The sequence below is a fragment of the Haemaphysalis longicornis genome, unplaced genomic scaffold (genome assembly GCF_048455015.1).
Source record: "Haemaphysalis longicornis isolate Haplotype H1 unplaced genomic scaffold, Haemaphysalis longicornis Haplotype H1 scaffold_4, whole genome shotgun sequence".
In the NCBI taxonomy this organism is placed as follows: Eukaryota; Metazoa; Arthropoda; class Arachnida; order Ixodida; family Ixodidae; genus Haemaphysalis; species Haemaphysalis longicornis.
The window spans coordinates 151,665,914-151,688,534 of NW_027526361.1; the positions used below are offsets into that span (position 1 = coordinate 151,665,914).

Here is a 22,621-nt window from a genome sequence, read left to right on the forward strand (position 1 = left end):
GCTGACTGCTGAGCCCTGCGGCCAGGACGGTGACGACGCGTTCACTTGTGTGTTGTGCTCCTTCGCCCCTTTTCACCTATGGGAAGTATATGCCCATATTTGGGAAGTTGGCACTTAATAAACATCTCTCCTTGTACTTTGGGCCTATTGCTTTGTTGCTTATATATACTCCACCTGCTCTATAGAGGTGTTGAGTTGGCGCAGCCGCGTTTCAGAGTATACTATAAGCGTTGCTTGCTCGAACCCACGGGGTTTCCTCGCAGTGTTTTGGAATTGTTTCTTTTGTAATATTTGAGTAAGACGCACTGTGAGGTGTTGATACCACAGTACTCAACCTTGCAAGTTTGCATTGAACAGCTGTGTTTGTGCTAAGATAAAAAAAATGGCGAGAAAAGAGAAAAAGAATCTAAGTGCAAAGGGAAAATTTCTTGCGATTGTGTATCAGCCCCCATTTGTAACAACAAGGCTACCTTGGTTGCTTCTCCCGTTCCCTGTAAATGCCACGTAGTAGTTGACTGGAGCCCTCTAAACGGATAATTTTCCACTTGTAGTCTGCAGTAAATACGGTTTGCTTTGGAGGTGGGCATGCTTCATTGCCGCGCATAAAAGCGGCGAATGCCATTCGTAGTGGCAAAGTGACCCGATGTGGGCCGAGGCTTGGTGAGTGGTTCACCTACCCTTTTCATGACCGTCAGCCTCTTTCGGGCTGGGGTCTCGCGCTCCTTTCCGCGTTTCTTGCTGGGTGCTGACGAGTCCAGCCGGTTGGCAACCATGGTTGGCCTCTGCACCTGTGAGGGAGAAAAAGGACGGAATGCAGCAAGAATTACGACCCAGGGAAACTACAAAGTGGAGGACAGGCATTCTCATGCCAATCCCCTGCTCCCCTCCCAAAAGAGAGAGCATTTTATATCTGGTGACTGTGTGTGAGTGTGCAACTATTTTTCATTATCGGCAATTTTGTACAGTGTGAGTGTTGCAAAAAAAAAGCAGCACCTGCCTCCTCATGCACCCAAAGTTTTTGCCATTACAGTACAACACCTGGATCGACCGCAAAGGTGTCACCCATATTTTCGACAGTGACCTTTTTGCATCGATAGCATTGACCACACAGATGCCTCAAGGAGGATACACAGGGGGCTGGAAGAATAAACGAGACACTTCAAAAGCTTTGTTTGGCAGACTGCTCGTTCATTTGCATTCAAGCTTGTCCTAAAGGTCACAAGTCACAGTCTATTTTGTTAAGCACCAAGGTATAAAGATTATGGAGTTACCTGGTTAATTAGAAATTGAATAAAATATTTTGTTTGTGGGAGCGATCAGGCAGAACAGGCAAATGAACACTACCAGTGTCACCACATCTCCGTTAAAGCTAAGTGAAATCGTTCGCGAAGATCAAGAAAATTCATTTTGGTGCTCATAGATGCCCCCCCCCCCCCCCCCATTCCACAGAGTTCATTTTTCTGTCGCTGCGACTGGGTTCCCACAGGCACTGGGCAGTGAACAAAAGGCGGCACCGATGATTAGTGGCTTTCCGTTTGAATTGGGACGTCGGTTGTCAGCAACCGACTTGCCTGGTTTATTCTGCTTACTTGCCCTACTTGTGACACCCAGTGCTACTTTTGGAAAATAAAAAGAAAAAAACGAAACAGTGGGATGGTAACTTTTGCCAGGGAGTTTCAATCTAAGGTGTGCTCCTGTTTGGCAGTAAGCTGATGAAATATGGGTAGTGCCAATTTTGGGTTTTAATTAATTAAATCACCCACATTAATTGTGCTGTACCATGCTAGGGAGAGGCACACTACATGTGTATGGAGAGGGAAGGCAAAGTCAACTTCCTAATGCTATGTACTACCGACGTCGAATGAAACGCGAACACAAAAATATGAACCAGAATGTGCAAAATTGAAAAATACTGTTCGCAGGGTTCATATAATGACACGCTATTGGTATATTTGGAAATTCACATTTCCCAACTTTGTTTTTGTAACTAAGTCACGCCTCATTTTGGCTTGCATGAAATTTGTGCGTTCAGGTTCATATTTTCGTGTTCGCGGTTCATTTGACGCGATAGTACATCAAGAATACATGGGCAGCAATCTTTAGTGTGTGTTTGCACCGTCTGCTCCTGTTCTTGCTTGAAGCAACAACAAAAAAAGAAGTTAGCTATTGAAAGCATTCAGAAGGGACTGAACTGTTGGCATGTATGACATCAGAGTGCCAAATATCTGCGTGGTTGAGGAAACACTCCAGTATTTTCTCGCACAAAGAAACACACCAATTTTCCCCTCTTGCTTTGTCGATAAATGAGCGGAATTCACTGCCTGCTAGCGTTGTCGCACCCACACAGTAATCAACTTTCCAAACTGCGTTACTTGCTTTTCTCGAAACCGATAAACAATCCTAGTCATTGTTTTTAATCTTTGCCTTGTGTAAAAACGATAAGTACTGCTTTCCCAATGTGTTTGCTCGGTAAATATTTGTTGCAATTTTTTCTGTATACTTTTTGAAGTCTGGCTGGTTATTTTATTATACCCTCCATATTTGAAACAATCTTTGTCGTTATGATTGCTGTGTCACCCCCCCCCCTTATGTAATGCCCTGTTGGGCCTTTAAGGTATATAAATAAATAAATATTGCAAAACTATTCACTCAGCCATTTGAACGTCATAGACGAGCCCCCCATAACGAACCTGCATTTATAACGAACGAGTGTGCAAAAGGCAATGCCCTTACGCTCCAGACGTATCAAACAGGCGCGAGAATGTAGCTCGGGCCCAGCGAAGATTCATAGTCGGCACGTCAAACGGCTTTCCATGTACACAAAGCGCGATCGGTGTCTGATAGCAGCCAGCAAAGGAAAACATGGGTGGAAGAAAATGTAAACACCAAACAAAGGAACCTAGTCATCCTGAAGGGTTGCTCTCCCTCGTTCCACCGCCGGAGGTACGAAAGATGAGATGAGCGGGGAGAGGTGCAAAACGATCGTACACATGCGAAGCGCGTCTGTCACCTCCAACCGCGGTCGGTGGTAGAAAAATGGTTGCGGTGTTTTTTGTTCATGTTGTTTTACGTTCCCTAGCATGTCGCCCTCTCTCCTCCAGCTAGGCCGGGAGAAAGGAGAGGATAGTGAGAAGAAAACAAAACAAAACAAAACAAAAAAACACGGAAGTATTCAGAAGCACGTGGCATGAATTCGTGTCTTGTTTCACGCGCAGCTACGATAGGGTACCGTCAGTCATGCTTCTCATATGTCGGCGCCCCGTTTCAGCTTGGCACGGGAAGTTCGCCGTTGCACTTAAGTTTGAGGCTCTCACCTCGGCGATTTGGAGCTGGCTGCAGTCCATGTCTCCAACAGAGAAGTTCGCACGACGCACGTGCGTTGTGGTGTGCGTTGTGGGCGGCGCGCCAATCAGAGTACTTCGCGTGAATGGGTCCAGACCACTTTCACCAATAGGAAGGGGCGTACCGATTGGCGGCTGTTTCAAACTGTTCAGAACAGCCAGGGCCCCCCGCCAACAGAGGTAGGCTTACCACCGCAGCTCTTTTAGATGCGACGCTCAGAGCATCTCTTGTCGGCGGCCCTGTCCTTCCTGCGTGCGTCCGTTGTCCGCGTGCGTCCGTTGTTGTCCGCAGCCACTCTCCCCCTCTCCTCTCCGATAGCGAACACTCTCTCGCGAGGGGCATTGGATTGGATTCGATTGGATTGGCTTGGATTAAAGTGGATTGTGTTGGATTGTGTTGCGTCATAGCCGCGGCCCTCTCCTCTCCGCGGTCTCGTCTCCTTCGGGCACGCTACGCATATAACCGGTGTGCCACTCTCCGGCGGCCTTTCGGTCGACGGTTGGTCTCCGCTTGCGCTTGAACCCCCCTCAGCGTCGCATCACACCAGGGTTCCCGCGAGGGGAGGTGGGCGTAATTTTTTTTGTTGTACTAGGAGTTCTTCACAGCTTCAGCCAGTGCAATGTCGATGCTGGCCTCCAGGTGCAAACGATGTCCGCGGCTGCGTTAGAGCACCCGCCGCACGCACGTACGTCGCAAAGACCTTGGCTTATACTTTGTTATTTTCTACACTTCATGCTGTGGTGCCAGACCCCTGTTTGAAGGCCATTGTAGTGTTTTTTATCGCCGCCATCCCACTTACAAACCAAACACGTTTTATTATAAACAATTTGCAGCGCATAAATCTTAGATGCGTTGCGTAAATTCTGAACTGGTTATGCTAGAACCGCAACTTTTCGACAGCTTTTGAATTAATGTTCATACACTTTATTTCAAAAGCCCCAATATTTTGATGGAAAAAGGCAAGAAATTTGCAGTGATGAATAAATCCTTTTTGCCAGATATGGGAGCATATGGTACGTACCAGTGAAGTCGCATTATATATACGACGGAAGGCACAAAATATTCGATGATACCAAAAAATAAACAAACTGTGGAGTGGCACGCGATATCATCAGATTCCATGTACGCTTACAGCCTGCAAACCGATACACTAGCCTTTTATAGCAGCATATCATATTCGCTCGTTGAATCCTACGAACGTCCGACAGACGTCCCAGCCGAATCCGACTGTATACAGTCGGTTTTGGCTCGGACGTCTGTCGGATATTTGTGATGCGCAATTCCTTTGCATTGGAATATCCCACGGACATCCATACCACGTTTGCCGGCTTTCTGCGGATGTTCGACGGACGTCCAGATGTCCGACACCGGATGTATGACGGACATCTGTAGTGTGATGTACACATTCCACAGAAACATGTGGCCAGCCAGATTGTTGGCAGCAAGGCCAATATAGCATGCCATCCACACTGTTTCCTTTGAAAGCCGCTCTTATAACCCTTGTTTCTGGCATCGTTGTGGCTCAATTGGCGAAAAAAGCTGCAAACCCAGATTGGTGTAGCAATCAGCGTCACCGAAAGCATGCTGGCAAAATTCTTTCTAGCGGGCGATTCAAGTCAGGCTAAACAAACAAACAAACAAAAAAAAAACAAAGAAGGTCATAGGGCCATATCATACTTATCCGGACTATTATGACGCCCCTTGAAAATGTTTTCTCGGCTATGCATTTGTGTAATGTTTTAAAGCAATGTTTCAAAGACCCGCCGTAGTGGCTCAGTGGCTATGGCACATATATATTGTGCTGCTGAGTCCCGGCAGCGGCAGCGGCTTTTCTGGTGAAGGCGAAAAGCCAAAACGTCCATGTGCTCGATCTTTTGTTGCACGTTAAAGACCCCCAGGTGGTCAAAATTATTCCGGAGCCCTTCATACACCTCAGCCCAGGTGCAGCTTATCACTATATATTGCGATCTGTGAGCAGAATTCAAGCACAAACAAAAAAGAAGTTTGCTAAAAAAAGCGTCGGTTATTGTTTGAACATCGTGTAATTTTTGGTAGTTTTTTGCGTTAATTTCTGTTTTCTTTGCTTTTTTGGGTAATATTTGTTGTACTTGCATTTTCATTATTCTGTAGATATTTCGACGTTGGCCTTCCAGTCTTTCTCAGCTACTGTGTGTCTATGCTTTTCATGTAGAGGCATGACTACAGCTGCCCACCTACGCCACACCAATTTTTCCGACCTCTCCTTGAAACATAGCTTACGTTAGGCTTTTTTAACTTCAAACGACACCAAGCCCATATCTCCCAGCAATTTCACTATGTGCCTACAGCCAGACAGCATACCATTGTTTGGTTTACATTTAGGCAGGATAAGCAGAGAACTGCATTCGCAAGTGCGAAGCCCGGAACTATCACACCCTTCCAAATTCCTCTTACCATTCTGCATTTGTTATACCCTTAATTTGCTCTGTGCTTTATTACAGCTGCGTTTCACTTCCCTTTAATTATGGTGCCTCACGAGTTCTTAACCTGGCCACGAAGACAACACACAACCTTGTTTTACTTAAATTAAAATATTTGGTGTTTACAGTACCCTCACCACTTGTCCAGCAGAAAGCGATGCTTTATTCACTCAGATATCTTGCAATTCATGCCAGAATTGAAAAAATAGCCAGGTGCCTAAAATGAAGATTCAGTATGTTGACTCCATACAGCACAAAAACGCTGTGTTCCAACTGGAACCAGAAATAAGGTTTGTTCAAACTCAGGAGGCCAAGCCAAAACGTGCTTACTTACTGTCGGCCTACCTGTATGGCACAGCTATGACGCACGGTGACGCCTATTGCTCAGTATACAAATTATCAGACCTCAGTACGTGCCTTATGTCATTATATAGATCATAGAAATTGTTTCAAGAATCACTGGTTACAACTCTAAATGCAGGCCCAGTCGCTTACGCCACTCAGACGATGTGTCAGGAAACTGTCTGCATGCTGTGTACCATATGTGGTTTACATTTACATGTCAGTTCCGGACTTCTGTTTACATCAGAATTATTGCTGCTATAAAATGGACATGCAAAAATTTTAAGCCAACATAACTCGTTTTGCAAGCTTATACCTAATCACTACTTTTTTTCTGTTTGATTTCATATTGGCCTCAGTCAATGGCACACAAGTGGTACGTAATGTGTCATAACTCCACTGCAGGGAAGTAGTTGGCAAGTCACATATGCATTTTCTGTTTTATTCATTATACACTTATTTGAGTGAATTTTGCATTCAAAGTAATGTCAGTGTTATTCTAACAAGTCATTATTCCGAATGAACCAATCTTGTGCTTTGTTTTCATGGCCCTTATTCTTTTTGCCTTCGTTCATCCACACTCCCGAATACTGCAGTCGTATTCCCTGACTCTGAGGGTTTCCCCACACTGGACTGACACTGTGTCACTGCAACTGTTTAAAGATCAACCCGAGTCTGTGGCTTCGTGGCCACAAATATTTGTGAGCAGTAGTATATCTCTCTGGTTATCAGCTAAAAGAACAATGTCGCTCCGTGTGGCATTCCCAGAATACGCCGTTATGCTACTCTGCTTTGCCAGGAATGCTATAAAGTTAACCCTAACTGACCTTCTTCTAGCTTCGTTTTTAATCCCGCTGCGTAAAGCATGAACAGTGTTGGGCATCCCTATTTCAACCCTCGATGGGGGTTAACCTGCTGTCTGCATTCCTGCCGTTCCCACGTGAAGTGCACTCTATTACCTTCGTACATTGTTGTAAGCAACTGGATTGACTGATCCCCCAAGTGCTGGAGTTTCAACACTCTCGACAGTAGTTCTCTGTCAACGGTGTCATATACTGCTTCAATATCAGAGAACGCTACCCCTAACGGTCTATTCTGGGCTTTCAAAATTTCAGTGCACTGTGCTATCCCAAACACATTACCATCTAGGTGCCTCAGTCTTGTCTGAATAAATTAAGCAGTTCCCTTTCTTCTATCCGTGCTTCAATTTCTGGTTGCCTGCAATACATATCTAGACACTGTCACACTGATGATGTTGCTGTAACTGGCCCGTGTGCATAGGCGCAGGCTTTATTGGCTTTGTCTTTGTATATTAAATTCACCCTACACTGGAGCCAATCTTCCAGAGGTTTGTATCATCTTATCTACATGGTTTCGTAATCCACAATTACTTACTTTCTGGTCCAAGCAGGATTATCATCTGCATTGGTACTCTGACAGACCAACTACAGTCAATCCTGTTTATAGCGAACTGCAATATGCACTTCGATTAGTTCGATATAGCTGAACCCGCTTATACGAGCTGATTGTTACGAGTTCGCAATCCACGGGAGCTCTCCCCCCTCCCCAACTCCACCATCCCCGCATGCAGAAACGAACACAGTAAAGTAGCCATTACCACACCCAAAGTAATCCATCTATTGCAAGTAATAAAGCTACTTTCTGCCCCAATTACTTACTTTGTAAAAAAAGCGGTGATTTTTGTTTTCACTCTTTCGTTTTGGCGGCTTCAACTAGCATAGCATTCTCCACACGAAACATTGTTTGCACCAGTTCGAGTCCGCGTCCTCCGAAATCGAAGAAGCATTGGCAGAGCACATCGACTGCCGAAAGCGCTTCATTATAAGCGTCGGACGGCTCTCACTCGCGACATCATCGGGAACATTGGCGAGCTCTTCCCAGAGTTCCCCAATGCTGCTGTCTTGGCCCGGACTCGCTGACTGGGCGGGTTCCGTCGTGAGTCCCACGCTTCGGAAACAGTTACGGAAAGTGTCGGGCGTCACGTCGCTCCGTGCGACGCGCAATGTCTCAGTCGCGGCTCTTGCTCCGTGGTCGCGGCCAATCCACATCTCAATCGCCACTTCGAGGCCATGCATTTCGGCAACCATTCTAGGCGCACAGAGTTCGATATATCCGATGTGAACTTCGTTATAAGGAATATGTTTCCCATGTATTTCCGTAACTGAATTATTTTTGTTCGATATATAGCATAATTCGCTTTATCCGGGTTCGTTATAGCCGGGTTTGACTGTACTGTTGTGGGAGAAGGAATCCTTTTGATCTGCTCTTTTGCAGTCAACATTTCTCAAATTTATTTTTCTTTCGGCAGTCTTCTGTGACGCTGTAGCCATCGGTAGATACTTTATTACTTCTTCGATTTCCCCAAACTTGTCACTAATCGCTTGAACATGCATCAATACTTGCTCAACGATTCCTTTGTCATCCATATGGAATTTTCGATAGACATCACTTTTTGAGCTTAATGCTTTTACATGGTTCCAAAATTTCCCGGATACACTTTTGCCTTTCTTGTGTCATTTGGTCACTTTTAATTAAATCATTTAGTCACATATAATCAATTGGTCACTTTTTTGCTTGACTTTTGTAAGCGCCATTTTTTGCGCTTCAAGTTTTTTCATCTTTTCTACCAATGGCTTCACACCAGCTCTTTGCCTCTCTGTTCCCTCGACGCATTTTTCCATTGATCAACAGCCTCTTGTTTCCTTATTCCACCAGCTTCTTAGTTTCTTTTCCCATTTCCATCAGTTTCGTTGCTTTACTTCATTATCATAGTTTTTATAAAGCCACTCCTTTAGTCGAAATGCAAACTTTTGACCCAGTATTTGTCTTCCTCAACACGAGCAATCGTCTTTAACTGTTTATCATTTAAATTAATACTTATGGCTGCATATTTTTCTCAATTTGTCCCGGTTGTATGTTGCGTTTCCATGTATCCTTATTTCCTGCAAGCTCTCATATACTGGTTCTGAGGCTAGGCAAAGGACAAAACTATGCTGGAACATCTGTTACCACCTTCCCATGTTAGTATTTGTCTGCCACACTTGCTTTCTGCCTTTACTAGCATGTGCACCCAACAGCAGAAGTTTACGGTCCACGAAAGCAGCCATTTTGAGTTATTTATCTGTCGCATGGCAGCTCTGAGTACTATGTGGGGTAGTTTTCATTAGTTCAGTACTTATGAGACATCTCGCATGCATTCAACAGGTTGTCGGGCTGCTATAGGAAGAGAAATAACCTAAAATTGCCATTTCCTTGGTCCGCAAACTTTTGATCGTGGCTGTGCATCTGGCACAAGAGCCATTGTGATCTGTGAATTCTTCCATATTTTCCACGCGTGTATTTGTATCCCCGGCTAAGATTATTTCCCCTGTCTTTGGACTGATTAATACCTCTTGTAAGACAGTTTCATGATTTTCGCATTTCCCGCCTGCCTGCATCAACTTGCATTCCACAGATATGCAACTCCTAACCACGTTCCTTTCCCTGCTGCTGTGCATTTGACCCATATGTGCTCGTCAAAGCCCCACGCATTCTCTGCCAGCCTGTTGCTTGTCTAATAAGCATGGCAACACCTTTCCCTTTCTCCATTCCTGCTGTGCTGAAGCCCCTGAGGGGCTTCAACGCTACAAATTTGAGGACACTTAAGCACTCCTTATCATATAACGTTTGTTAGCAGAGCTGCAAATGACGCCCCAACTTTCCACCCCGGTCTCCGGAAACTACATGTCAGCAAATTCCTCAACCTGGCAACCAGGTTTTATTCACACGCTATCGGAGATGAAAAATCCCTGAGCGCTATTTGTTTTGGGGCGCTCTAGGCCTATTGGGGCGAAGTATACAATTTTCAGGTGCGAACGCTCCAAGCTTCCAGAAAACCAGTGTGCTCCACGCGGACGCTCAATTCTTGAGTATGCTGCCTTGGTCTGGAACCCGAAAATTAAAACTCTTATGAATGAATTTTGGGGCAATTCAAAATACAGCTATGCGCTTTGTTACTCACCCGTATAGCTGTGATGTTCGGTCTGGCTCATGAAACACTGTAATACCGTGTTTAATCTCAACACAGATTGTATGAGAGGAGGTAGCAATGGACCAACATCATTACCTTCCCACCCACCCCCGCATGTATACATCCAGACGAAGGGATGACAGGAAGAAAATTGGTGAATATTCATGGCGTGCGTTCACTTTGGAAGCACATTTTTCTAAAAAGTGTTAAAGGTAAGTTCCCTGCCTGACACGGTTGCTTCCGCTCCTCATGAAATGTTTTCCGCTGCGCTCTTGCAGCACTTGCGTGCAAGTGCAACATGACTTGAAGCTGTTTGCATCGAGCGTGCGGCTGTAATATGCTGTTTGCGCTGCTAGTCATGTATGATGGGGTTCACGCCAAAGATTGTATGTATTTCTTTCTTCCTGTTTCAGAGTGTGTGTGTTTATGTATCACACCCCCTAAACAATGTTGTAGGGTTAACGTGGGTATTTTATTTAGAAAAATAACTAACTAAATAGATACATAAATAAAGTCACGACGTCTACATCGCTGCCAGCTGGCCAAGGCGATCACAGGGGGTGCTCAGCATTGCCCCTATCGGCACAAACAGAGTATGGAAGCAGGCAGCAAGCCTGCCAAAGCGGAGAGGCTGCCGCGAGACGAAAGACCATTTTATGCCAGCGAATCGACGGCAACCTGCTACATCGCTACATGAAAATCGAAATGAATCCTGAAATACCTGAAATAGCCACTGAAACCGAGAACCAAAACGAAATTTTTTCGGTTTTGCTCCTGAACGAAATAATAAATATTGTTGCATTCTCATTTTTGTTCCGGCCAAAAATATCAATTATTTTTTCCGTTTCCTGTTTTCGTTTCGCTCCAACACCCCGGTACAAAACCCACGTTTTAAATGTCTTGGTTCTCTGCACTGGTGTGGTGTAGTGCAAAAAGCTGACTTTAAAAGCAGGTGCCATGCAGAGAAGTCAAATGTTCAGGTGATGCTGCAACAGGCAGTTTCTTGCGGTGCCAGAAAGCTTACGCAAAAAAGTTTACTTCTCTTCCTAGAGGAAGTTGACAAAAGAGCGAAAGCTTCGTCCAATCCAAGGAAAGTGCGTCCAATCAATCGTCAAACCTTCAAAGTGCCAAATCACAAACAAAAAACAAACCCATGCGACGATTTTTGGCGCACTAGCCATACCCATCAACAAACGATCTAAATGTATGCCGACACATGGTTTGTGAGATAAAGGTACAGTGTAGACAATTTATAACGTAACCGCTAGTGCGGGACCGGATATAACGCGGGTTTTCGCGACCACCGGTTTGCCTCCCATAGAACTCAATGCATAAGCATACCGCTTAAGCGGTTGGCCGAAGCACAATAGCGTTTATAGTGCGGTTTTTCGGCGGGTCTGCTGATCGACCGGCGCAGCTGAGGCATCGTTTTGGGGTAGCAAAAGAAAAAAGAAAGGATGAAATCGGCCATCTGACGCAGCGTGCAGCTCCTTGCCCTCCTCTAACGTAGACATCGAAAGAAAAAAAAAAAAAATAGGCACCCTTTAGTTCGTGCGTACCTGATAACCACAACTGACCTTGCTTGATGCATCTCGGAAGATAGCGACAGTCTCCCCATCCGCGCGCGGCAAGTTGATTTTATTAATCGTGAACCGCATGGCCCGGTTTTAGGGTAGCAAAAGAAAAAGAAAGGATGAGATCGGCCATCTGACGCAGCGTGCAGCTCCTTGCCCTCCTCTAACGTAGACACCGAAAGAAAAAAAAAATAGGCACCCTTTAGTTCGTGCGTACCTGATAACCACAACTGCACCTTGCTTGATGCATCTCGGAAGATAGCGACAGTCTCCCCATCCGCGCGCGGCAAGTTGATTTTATTAATCGTGAACCGCATGGCCCGTTTTCGCACACGAATCGTGCACATCGGCGTTGCGCGTGGGGTTTTCTTTTTTCTTTTTTTTCGTGCTCGTGTCGACGATTCCGCGCTCGCGGTGGCTTCTTCGCGTGGCAGTGGGAGGAGCCTGACGACTTGCACCAATGGGGAGACGCGTACCTAATGCGGGAGATTCGAAGCGCTCCGAGCCGGCTAGCCGCGCCAGAGATGTTTAGGCTTACCACCGCGGTATTTTTTGATGGGCGCTTTCACAAGCAGCGTCGATGGCAGATTATATTCCACTTTTCGCCCACATTATTAGCTCTTTTCTTGCATGAGCATCTTCGCTTGCGCCCTGTGCGGCATTTCAGCGAGCGGTTGGAAGCGGTCGCTGGAACTTACTGGAACTGCCTGCACCGCTTCACGGCCAGTGCCGACGCCATGTTGCCGCCTTTTACCGCGCCGCCCACACCACGCCAGTTGTATCCGCACTGGCGTGCACTGCACGTTTTCGCGATACCAAATCTACCACGCGGTTCACGCTTTAGAACGTTGTTGCAGATAAGCCACCGCTCTTTGCCTTTCCGAACATTCGAGCCGCGCGAAGCCGAAGATTTCCACCACGAGTACGTTGCGCTGATAAGCAGCCGCCTTCGGCATCGTAAACACAAGGTGGGGTAACAAAAAAAAAAAAAAAAAATCCCGCTAGCGTTCTTATCACGTCTTGAGGCATCTGTTCATAGACGCTAAAAACGCAGCCATGGTCTCAAAACAAACACAACGGAAGCTAAAGCCGCGCTCGCCGTTCGTGAGACTGAGCTTTTGCCCTGCAGCAGCGGCTGATGTTAAAAATACGAAATATAGACCGTGCCTTCGTTTTTAAGTGCTGTGCGTTTGAGTGATGATAAATATAGGTTGACTTGAGATATAGGTGGCGATGTGGTTGAATTCGCGCGTGTTTTGGTTATAGTGCGGTACCGCTTATAGTGCGGATTTTTGCGGCTCCCGCGACATACGTTATAAGCGGTCTACACTGTATACTATTCCACTTTTTCTTCATGATAGATGTCTGTATTACCTAGAACCATCCATGTTTTGCGATTATAAAGTGACCGACACAATGGAAGCTCGGTTTCATACACGCATAATAGATGTTTTCAGAGCTTTCCGGTCGACCAACCGGTCTATGGGGAAGTGCATTAGTTTTCTGACAGGAGGCCACCGGTCCCACTAAGAAAGCTTTCACTTTAATTGAAGAATGGGGGCCATTCCCTGAGTGCTTCTCCAACTCTTCGTAATTCCCTCAAGGAGCTAGAGAGGTCTGCAGGCTCCCATTTCGGAACCACTGCCTTAGAGTAACCGACTTTGTTCCCTAGAACAAATCTACACCCTTCCTGTACTGCGTGGCTGGTTGATGGTTATCACTGCAGCATGCAAATCCAAATTTTCCTAGACAAAACCCAGGACCCTGTCCTTGTTATGTTTCACAATGTGAACATTAAAGTCGTCGATATTAAAGGAGCCATGAAGAGAAAATGCAAGTTGGTTTTATTCGAAAGATTTCGTGTTTTATAGTGCCCCCAGCGCTTGTCCGGATACAAACGGTGCTTTATTCACTGAGAAATTAAACAATTTAGGTTAAAATTTTGATTTTCCCGCTCAATCGTGCGTTTTCGTGGTCCCAAGTGACATCACGGGAACCGACCGCTCTGCAGCCTAGAGTACCTTCATTCACGCATCCGCCGTACAGGGTAGAGACACGTAACGCTGGCGCCGCCATGTTCGGTTGCTCGCTCGCCGCCGAAGCAAGTCATTGTGTCAAAACCGCGCTAAAATTATCGCCGCAACGCGGTTTACTGAAGAAGTTCGAATCATATTGTCTGTTTCGCGTTGCTAGGTCTCGTGGGAAACGAAAAGAATAACGCGTTGAGCCCGTTGGCCCAATTGCGGCGGCACGGGACCGTTCAAAGGTTGTCTCCGCCCTGTAGCGGTGTTGGTTTGTTCCCGCGTTTCTTTACGTTCCGTAACCTAGATGGCGCCACCATACCGTGGCAAGTAAGGTCCCTGAAACAACTAAGGTAGCGCCAACTGCTCCCTCCTTCTCCGCTGCCCTCCTCTTTTTTCTCTCCCCTCACCCGCGGCGCCGCCGTCCCTTTAACTCCGCGGCGGGGCCGCCATATTTGTTGGCCACTTGAGAGCAGACGCCCTCGCTACGCTTCAGGGCGCTCGCTGCAGTTTGCTCTTGTTTTCGCGCCGAAATCGCTCTTTGGTAGCATTTATAGGATTTCTAGAGCCCCGTTTTACCAACAGGCACTGAGTGATAGTGTTTTGTTTTATATTTTTGTCTACAAGGGGATATTTGCGGGGCGGATGCCGCTGGCGCATACGCACAGCGCGGTTTTTGTTTACGTGTGCGGCATTCTGTAACACCTCAGGATAGCTCGTGAATGCGAAAGGATCGAGCGTGGACATTTCAAACTGCTCTGTTACGGTAGTTCCGTTCTTGCATTCCCGTGACTGTGGTCGTGCAATCACTGCACAGAGGTCTTGCGCACGGTTCGCGGCAGTATACAGTGCGCTTCATTCGCAAATGCCGTAGTTCGAGCGCTGCGCTGGCGTCCTTGCACTCGCCTTTCTTGCGATAATTGTGTATCCTCAGCGGCGTTCACTCTGCGCCCGCTTTTACTAACGACCTACAGCCTACCTTAATAGACCCTATGCAAAATGCGCCCCGCCATCTCACGTCGACTCCGGTAACTAGGTCCGCCATTGTGGTACGGTCGTTTGAAACCGAAACCGAGTAGCAAAGCATAGAAGGCGGGCATTGACCGCTCTTGGTGATAGGCTACAATGCCGGAGCATTGCTGCGTGCCGCAGTGCACGCAACGCGGAAATACCGGTCCAAATGGAGAAAAGGTACGTGAAGTTCCACGCTCTTGAACGAACTTTCTGACGCGAACTATGCCGGCGCGAGCAACCTTAGTGACACGTTGGGCGCGGTGCGCTGGGAACGAATATTTGTCGTTAGTTCGCTAAGCACGGGATTTCGTAGTCGCTGTCCGGATGGAAAATGCAGCTGCGTTGGAGTGCCGTGGTCCAGCCTTTGCATTCTTAATGAAGCCTGAGCGTGCGCCACCAAATTATGTGACTGACAGCGGCGCTCGAGCGGCGAAACAGTACCACACGTTGTCAAAATAAGACTGTTTCTTCACTCGTCCCTGTGGCTCTGCGCCCGCTTCATTTCATTGTTAAATGGTACCGCTTATTCCCTACCCGAGCCTTTATCTTACCTAGGGCTGTAAACAAACTTTTATTGCCGCACTACGCTGTCATGGCATGGTTGAAAATTTCCTCTGCGACGCGCGCGCACGGAATGGGAGTATGTTGTTGGTTTCTTTTACGTTGCATTTAGCCGCGTGTCGTGGCTTAAGTGGCGTACACTGTTTTATGATGATCTAATGTTGGAAAATTCAAGCTTTTGCACTTGGTTCCCGATTTGCCGCGCTGACAGGTTGGTTGTTACGTCAAGTTAACTTGTTGCCCATTGTCATTTCAGCCGCGATGTATTTACTGTCGAATATTTTGCGACTAAAATACACACTCACTCCTCTAGTTTGTCACATGCTGCATGCATGCCTCCGACGTAATGATAGTGGCCATTGATGTAGGTAGCTGAGGCAATTTTCAAGTTTTATTCAAAAAAAAAAAAACGGCCAGAGTTGCATCAGTCCGCCGCACATCAGCTTGAGTGCTTTTGATTTTTTTGGATCCACAGTGAAAATCCCAGCAAATTAAACTACTTCGCTGATTTATAGCACGTGCAGTATAGCAAACTGTGGATATAAATGGAACAAAGGGAAGCATTCGCGCACCCCTGCATGCCGCGGTCTAGTAAATACGACGTTGCTGCAGCCTCTGCGTGCTCGCGAGATTACCACGGCGTAATGTGGCATGAATGCTTGCTGGTAGCTCATAGGTGACCCTTCAGGTGCCATGCCAGTCCTTGTTTCTGCCACTATGGGGGGTGAGGCCAGCACAACTGAGGCAAAATCCCATTCCCAAGGCTACCAAGTTTTCTCCCAAGTGCCTGCACGGCACTTTGTTGCTGCTCGCATTGCTCCGGCACTCGACGTGCGTCGAACAGACTTTCTCGCGGGCTTCTCCAGTCAATGTCTTGGACACTCGCTGGCTTGATGCCCTGCTGTCTCGGACGTCCCCACTGTTGTGGCAGCTAAGTGCACGCAAGCTCCGGTGTCGCCTCTTTAAAACCTTGAGCTTGCAAGAGGACGAGTAGATGCACAGTCACCAGGATGTGGCTCCATGCTCAACTGCAACCCGCCGGGAAATCGCACGCTGCCTCACAATCGCCAAACGTGAGGTAGACAACATAGGGCCGGCCACTTTTCTTCTGGGAGCGAAAGCAGCTTCTGAGCACATGGATGACACCCAACCTGCAAGAACAGATAGAGTAACAGTAAACAGCACTCAGGGAAGAACAGGACTGGTCTGCTACAGTTTATGGTAAAGGGTCAGAGCAGAAAGCAATAACCGCAAGGAACAGACTCAAAATGACCAGATTTTGTGTCTTGCTTAACACTGTTGCAAGGGCAATAATCTACACCTCTAACAGCAATGATGTCAAAATTGTCTTCCAAGTTCGAGCGTGCAAGTATCGCTGCATGGTTTGCTAATGTATTTTCAAGAGAAGGAAGTTTAACATTTATAAACCTCACCGTGGATAATGATACCAGTACCCGCATAATCGTGTTCGCCATAACTTAAGCAAGCAATATTATGATTATCTGGAACTCACTTCCAAAACCTTTCGATATAAACAGGTAAACATTCGGGCTATACCGATGACCTATCGAATTTTAAAAAATCAGTGAGTTAAGTGAGTTCGAGCTAACGAGGTTTTACACTGTATTATCTATTCGGGCACACTGAAAACATGCGCTTTAGAAACAAACACAACCACCCGACTGCCAAAAAAGGAGTAGCCAGACACACAAATAGATTTCCGCGGCAGAACATGCGCCATAAACAATGAAAACACAAAAAAAAAGAAAATTCAAGGCGTATGTGCACTTTTGTAGTTGACTTCGCCGCAAAGCGCGATTGTTTTGCGGCAAACGCGCGGACGGAAGACCGTCACGGAAAACGGCCGCAACCTTTCCGTAAACATCTTCGCCGAAAATCATACCGTAAATTCGATGTACAACATTTGAAAATAACTAATCCACCCACTAGCGGCACGGTCTGGCGATTGTTGCTTTCCTTTCAGGGTTACTGCAACAGGGTCCCCGCTACGCATTTGCATGGTAAACAGTGAACAAAGTGTTATACAAATGCTCATACTGGTTACTCGCGTCAAGGAAAAAACAAACAAGGATTTACTTACCGCGAATCGCACGTGTTTGTCCGCACCGATGAAGGCGAGCAATGTGCCTCGGTGGCTAGGCGGCATGCCCGGCTCCGCTGCGCTCGGATGGGTCTTTGCCCCGCCACCACGAGTGGTATGAGTCCTCAGACGCAGTAGGCAGCGCAGACAAGTCCTTCGTCCACAATCCGTGGTCGGGACCCGGAAAACGCCGTCCAGTTTGAGCCATACCGCGTTACCGTCACCTACTCTTCCACAGTAAACAATGCGAGACTTCCCGATCGTCGCCCGTACCAATATGGTGGACGGTCTTGTTTACACCACTGTTGCTAGATCACCAAGCAATTTCGCATAGGGTCTATTACGCGCAGTTTAGAGTGCTTTGCCGTTTTTGTAGAAATGTTTCCTTCACCTTCATGTCGTTATAGGCTGCTGTGAGTAGACTAAAAACATACACATGCTGTTGTGCGTGTGTGCACGTACAGCGACGTGAACAGCCCCTGCTTCCCCGACTTCGCAGCCGGATACACTAAACTGCACTCGCGGCCGTACGTTCATGTGCGAACCTAGTGAAAAACGCAGACTTGTAATTCTGGGAATACGCGCCAGAGAAGACTGCGATCAATCGATCGGGTAAACTGAAATTACAGTCCCTCTAGGTACAAATTATGTAACTAGTTACTGCAGTTAATTAATCATGCAATACGTTTTTTCACCGGGCGCGGTCGTTTACAGCCGTTATTAATGGAGGCGCCTGGACAGAATTGTTTTGTGCTGGGATATATTCTGGCAGATTTGTACATTGCACTAACACAGGGATACACCCGAAAGAAATTCGAAAGAGGACCAATGTCACGATGATTATCAAGAAAAAACAATAAATCACAAAAATGAATTGGTGCCAGCAAATAGATATTTTATTGGAACAAACGTCCGTAATGACGTCGTACAGGTGGCTTGTGCTGCTGACGTGGCTTCCCGTGAGAAAAAATGTTGGGAGTGGCATTTGGGTTTAGTTTTTTTAACGCCAAGCTTCTCCAATATCCGTTGCTCAAATTGATCCGTGAAATAATCCTATTGAGAAGGGAAAAGAAATGTCGCCACCGAGTTTGAGATGCGCCACAAACACTCCGCAAATATAGGCAATAATGCATTGCAGAAGGGAGTTAGTGACTGTTCTACCGTAGCATGGTCAAATTCGTGTTCGCGCATCTGCTCAGTGCCGCGTCCGCTCAACTCGCTACACTAAACCCGTTTAGCAAGCGCTTTGCTGGACAAAAATACGTCTGCTGAAAATATAGTCGCCCAGTGTGTTTTGGTTCAAATCGCAATGACTGGATACGCTGCGCCATTGACTACTAAGATGAAGTAAGCGCGCACACTGCAAATGTACGGCATCACGTGTAATGCAAATGTAAGTCGTAATTAACGTTCCTCTGTGCATACACGGAAGAAAGGGCGTACAGCCGTTACGGTGCGAATATGCATTTGAAGTGCTCATTCAAACGTGCGCGAATTTAATAAAGCGATAACAGAAATTGCGCATCAAACGTACGTCAACGGCGCGGCCACTATATTAGCTGACCTTAAATTGTTTTACCTAGCCGCAATTTTTTTTTTCTCGCAACAGCCTCAATTTGCGCCGCACCGACCAAGCCCATATTACGCAGCAAATCACTCCGATGTCATAACAACGGGATTATAATACCACCCGGGTAGCTAACACACAAAACATGACTTCACGCCAAAAAGAGCGTACACGCACTCGGAACGCACACGATACATGGTCAGACGCAAGCTGCCGTCGGCCAAAACAAGCATGAATTCAGGTGAACAATTCTCGCGTCACGAAACCCTTACGACAACTGACTGAACATGCTACGCCGCTGATATTGATGCTGGAAGTTAAGCGCGCACATGACAAATACACGGCCTCTTATCCAAACCAAAGCTTACGACGGGACGAACTCGGCGCTGCGCGCAATGCCTACTCAGAACAAAGCGTGGACGACGGTCGCGAAGGGAATACGCATTTCTTCGTAAGTGACCGCTCAAGCTCGCGCAGAATTTAACAGAGCAAGAACAAGCATTCAGAAACTTACCTCGCAAAAGAGTGATGGTAGCGTCGGCCTGAAGTATGCCCGTTCAAATCTATGCAACCAAACTTTTCTCCTTTCTGCGTCGCGTTTCCCGGACGGAATAACGAAGTCTTGTGCCCTGCCTGACGATATTCGCGCTGCCTAAGGCACAACACATCGACACTGAGAAGCAACCTAAAACGACACCGGTGCGACATTTTTTCGAAGCGAGCAGCTAATTCCGGTACTGAAGCACGTGGCGACGGTGGCTCGGAAGCCAGCAATGGCGTCGCAGCGGCGGCGTTGCGCAATGTCCCAGCCGGCGAGGCATCAGCGAGGCGACCCGGCGGCGGAGCAAAAAAAACAAAACCACGTGACTTTTCCCTTGGCCAATGGCGCGCGGCGTTCGCCGACGAAAAAGAAAATGGCAAAAAACGAAGTAAGAGAGGAGCGCGGGCGAGGGCGAAAGGCGGCGAGATCTAAAGATGGCGCTACCTTAGTAATTTTAGGGACCTTAGTGGCAAGCGTTTGGCTTGTTTTTGCCCGCATTTAAACCTGGCTTGTTTTTGTTCTGGGAGAAAATATTCGTTCCCTGAAACAGTGCTCGCTCGACAAATGGGGTCACGTAAGACACCGTTGCTTGCGTCAATCGGCCAGTGTCGTCTGAGACAACCCCAAGCCCCTTAGTGCTGTGCAGCTAAACCAAAGCATGCTGTGCGCAGTACGAACAGCAGAACGCATCAGTACTTCTATGTTTACATGTGCTTTCGTAACTTCCACTGTTTGTCCCATCATTCCTATTGCTTTGTAAAGAATGTGCCCTAAATTTAAGCGCAAATCGCTCGTTCGTCTAGTTTGTAAGCTCTACCTAATTTGCGTCTGCTTCTGCCAGCCTCCGCCAATCGCAGAGCTTAGCCCATGTGACATCACAGGTTCTGTTGCGGGAAATGAGCTGGTGGGTCGCATGACCATTCCCGTTTTTCCTAATTATGTAGCTTATTTGAGCGAAGTTTACGTTAAAAGTGGTGTCAGTATGATTCTAACGAGACAATCTTTTGAATGAACCAAACTTGTGTTTTCTCTTCATGGCTCCTTTAAGGGGGCTCACTGGTCTTTGATCTAAAAGTTTATTTTTGCAGTTATGATGATGAAAATTGGGGGGCATATGTAGTTTTTCATTCTGATTGTAGATATAAAATTACAACCGTTTGAAATTTGGGGTTGGAAGGGAAAACCGGTTTTTCTGGTTGCCACCTTGGAAGCCCAAATTTCAAACGGTTGTAACTTCTGCTACAGACCAGATAGAACGATAATGGTAGTCTTATTGCACTCCTCGATTTGTGCACAGTTCACTGGTACCCTGTTTAGCTGCATCCCTCCAGCAGTTTTTTTACAAAGGCTGTCAAAAAATCGAATATAAAAATCCAAATAAATCTGAACATAATCTTTTTACTCAAAAACAAATTTTATATCTACAATCAGAATGAAAAACTACATATGCCCCCCAATTTTCATCATAACTGCAAAAATAAACTTTTAGATCAAAGACCAGTGAGCCCCCTTAACTGGCATGTCTCGTTCCCTCAACCATGCTTGATTGATTGATTATGGGGTTTAACACACTGACGCAATGCAGGCGATGTGGCGTGCCGTAGTGGAGGGCTCCAGATTAACTTTGGCCACCTAGGGAAGTTTAATGTGGGCCGAAATCTCAAGCACACGGCACTTTCACTTATCACCTGCATCAGAAAAGCGACTGCCATGGCCGGGAATCGAACCCGCGTCCTTGGACTCAGCAGCACAACGCAGTAGCCACTGAGCCACCACGGCGGCTATATGCGAAGTACTTATGCATGAAGGTGTTGATGTCCGATTTTCCAGGGACAATGCAGAGTGAAGATTACGAATCCATCTATCGGTGCTATTCTTGCACACATTGTTCCCGTATATTGGGACTTGTGTGAAATGAAAAATCCCGAGGTCCAATATAGTACCTGTCCGGGTACACACCGTGGCTAGTTGGGCCTAGCGTTGGGTAGCCCTAATGCTGAGCCTTGTCCAGCTTGTACGTCGAGCTACAGCGGGTAACTGCCAACGTCACAAGGCCTCAAAGTGCACGGTTAGGCCTAACGTGCCTAACATTAGGCCATAAAATGCGACACAGGCAACATCAAAATCATTGTACATCAAGCTGCGAGCACCTGGTAGCAAATCAGGCCTCAAAGCCCAATGTTAGGCCTAACTTCAGGGGCGTTCGCCACTTCACTTACTGCAGGTATGCGCTGTTCTGTGCGTTTGTTCCACTGTAGGAGTTTTTGCTTGCACATGAACATAACAAAACTCCCAACTAACTATAGAGGCTAACAGCCTCCCTGTAAGAATTGCTGGTGTGTGGAGATAATCCTTCAGACTTGCATAATATAGGCCACACAGGTACAGAGTGCCAGGGACTGCTTAAAGGATGTAGTTGTGTGAAGAGACATTTCAAAATTACAAAACTAAGCGCTTCACATGAGTGTCAAATTGCCGAACGAGTCATCAAACCGCAATTCATCCTTTGCACAACTTTGCCCCTCCACATGTGGACACTCGCGCCCAACTCATGTTTTTCACCCACTGAGGCAATCTTTTTGCGATCGCGTTTCTTCAATTTAACTTTCCCACTTTCACACGGATTCCGTTCTGTGAAATAGCACCCGTTTCCTTCACTATGACAGATCGAGCCATCATCTGGTTTTAGTGTTTTTATCTCACCTTTTCACACCATTTTTGATTGATTGATTGATTGTAGGGTTTACCGCACCAACGCAACACAGGTGATGAGGCGTGCCGTAGTGGAGGGCTCCGGATTAATTTTGACCATCTGCGGATCTTTAACGGAGATGTTGCGTGTGCTTGAAGCAAGGGTTTAAGTGAAATTGTGCTGGTGAGATTGTTGCCAATTCCTAACCTTGTGTGGAATCCTGAGCTGTGTCTATTTCAGAAGTGTCGACGTCAAGTGTACCTCAATTGGCTAAAGGCGGTTGATAGGACGCAATGCCCCCCCCCCAACAGTGATGAACACGTTGAAATGGAACCGTGCAGCCAGCACATTCATACTACAGATGAGACTTCCAGTAA

The 22,621-nt window shown here is 46.7% G+C and overlaps 1 protein-coding gene across 4 annotated transcripts in view; it reads right to left on the reverse strand.

Moving 5' to 3' along the window:
- The window catches only part of LOC144179444 (uncharacterized), an 85,367-nt gene that overhangs the window by 18,236 nt on the left and 44,510 nt on the right, over positions 1–22,621 (reverse strand). For all 4 annotated transcript variants that reach the window (XM_077707800.1, XM_077707799.1, XM_077707802.1 and 1 more), the window contains one exon: positions 678–788. In XM_077707800.1, coding sequence (XP_077563926.1) covers positions 678–788 — 111 coding nt within the window. The remainder of the gene's footprint in view (positions 1–677; positions 789–22,621) is intronic.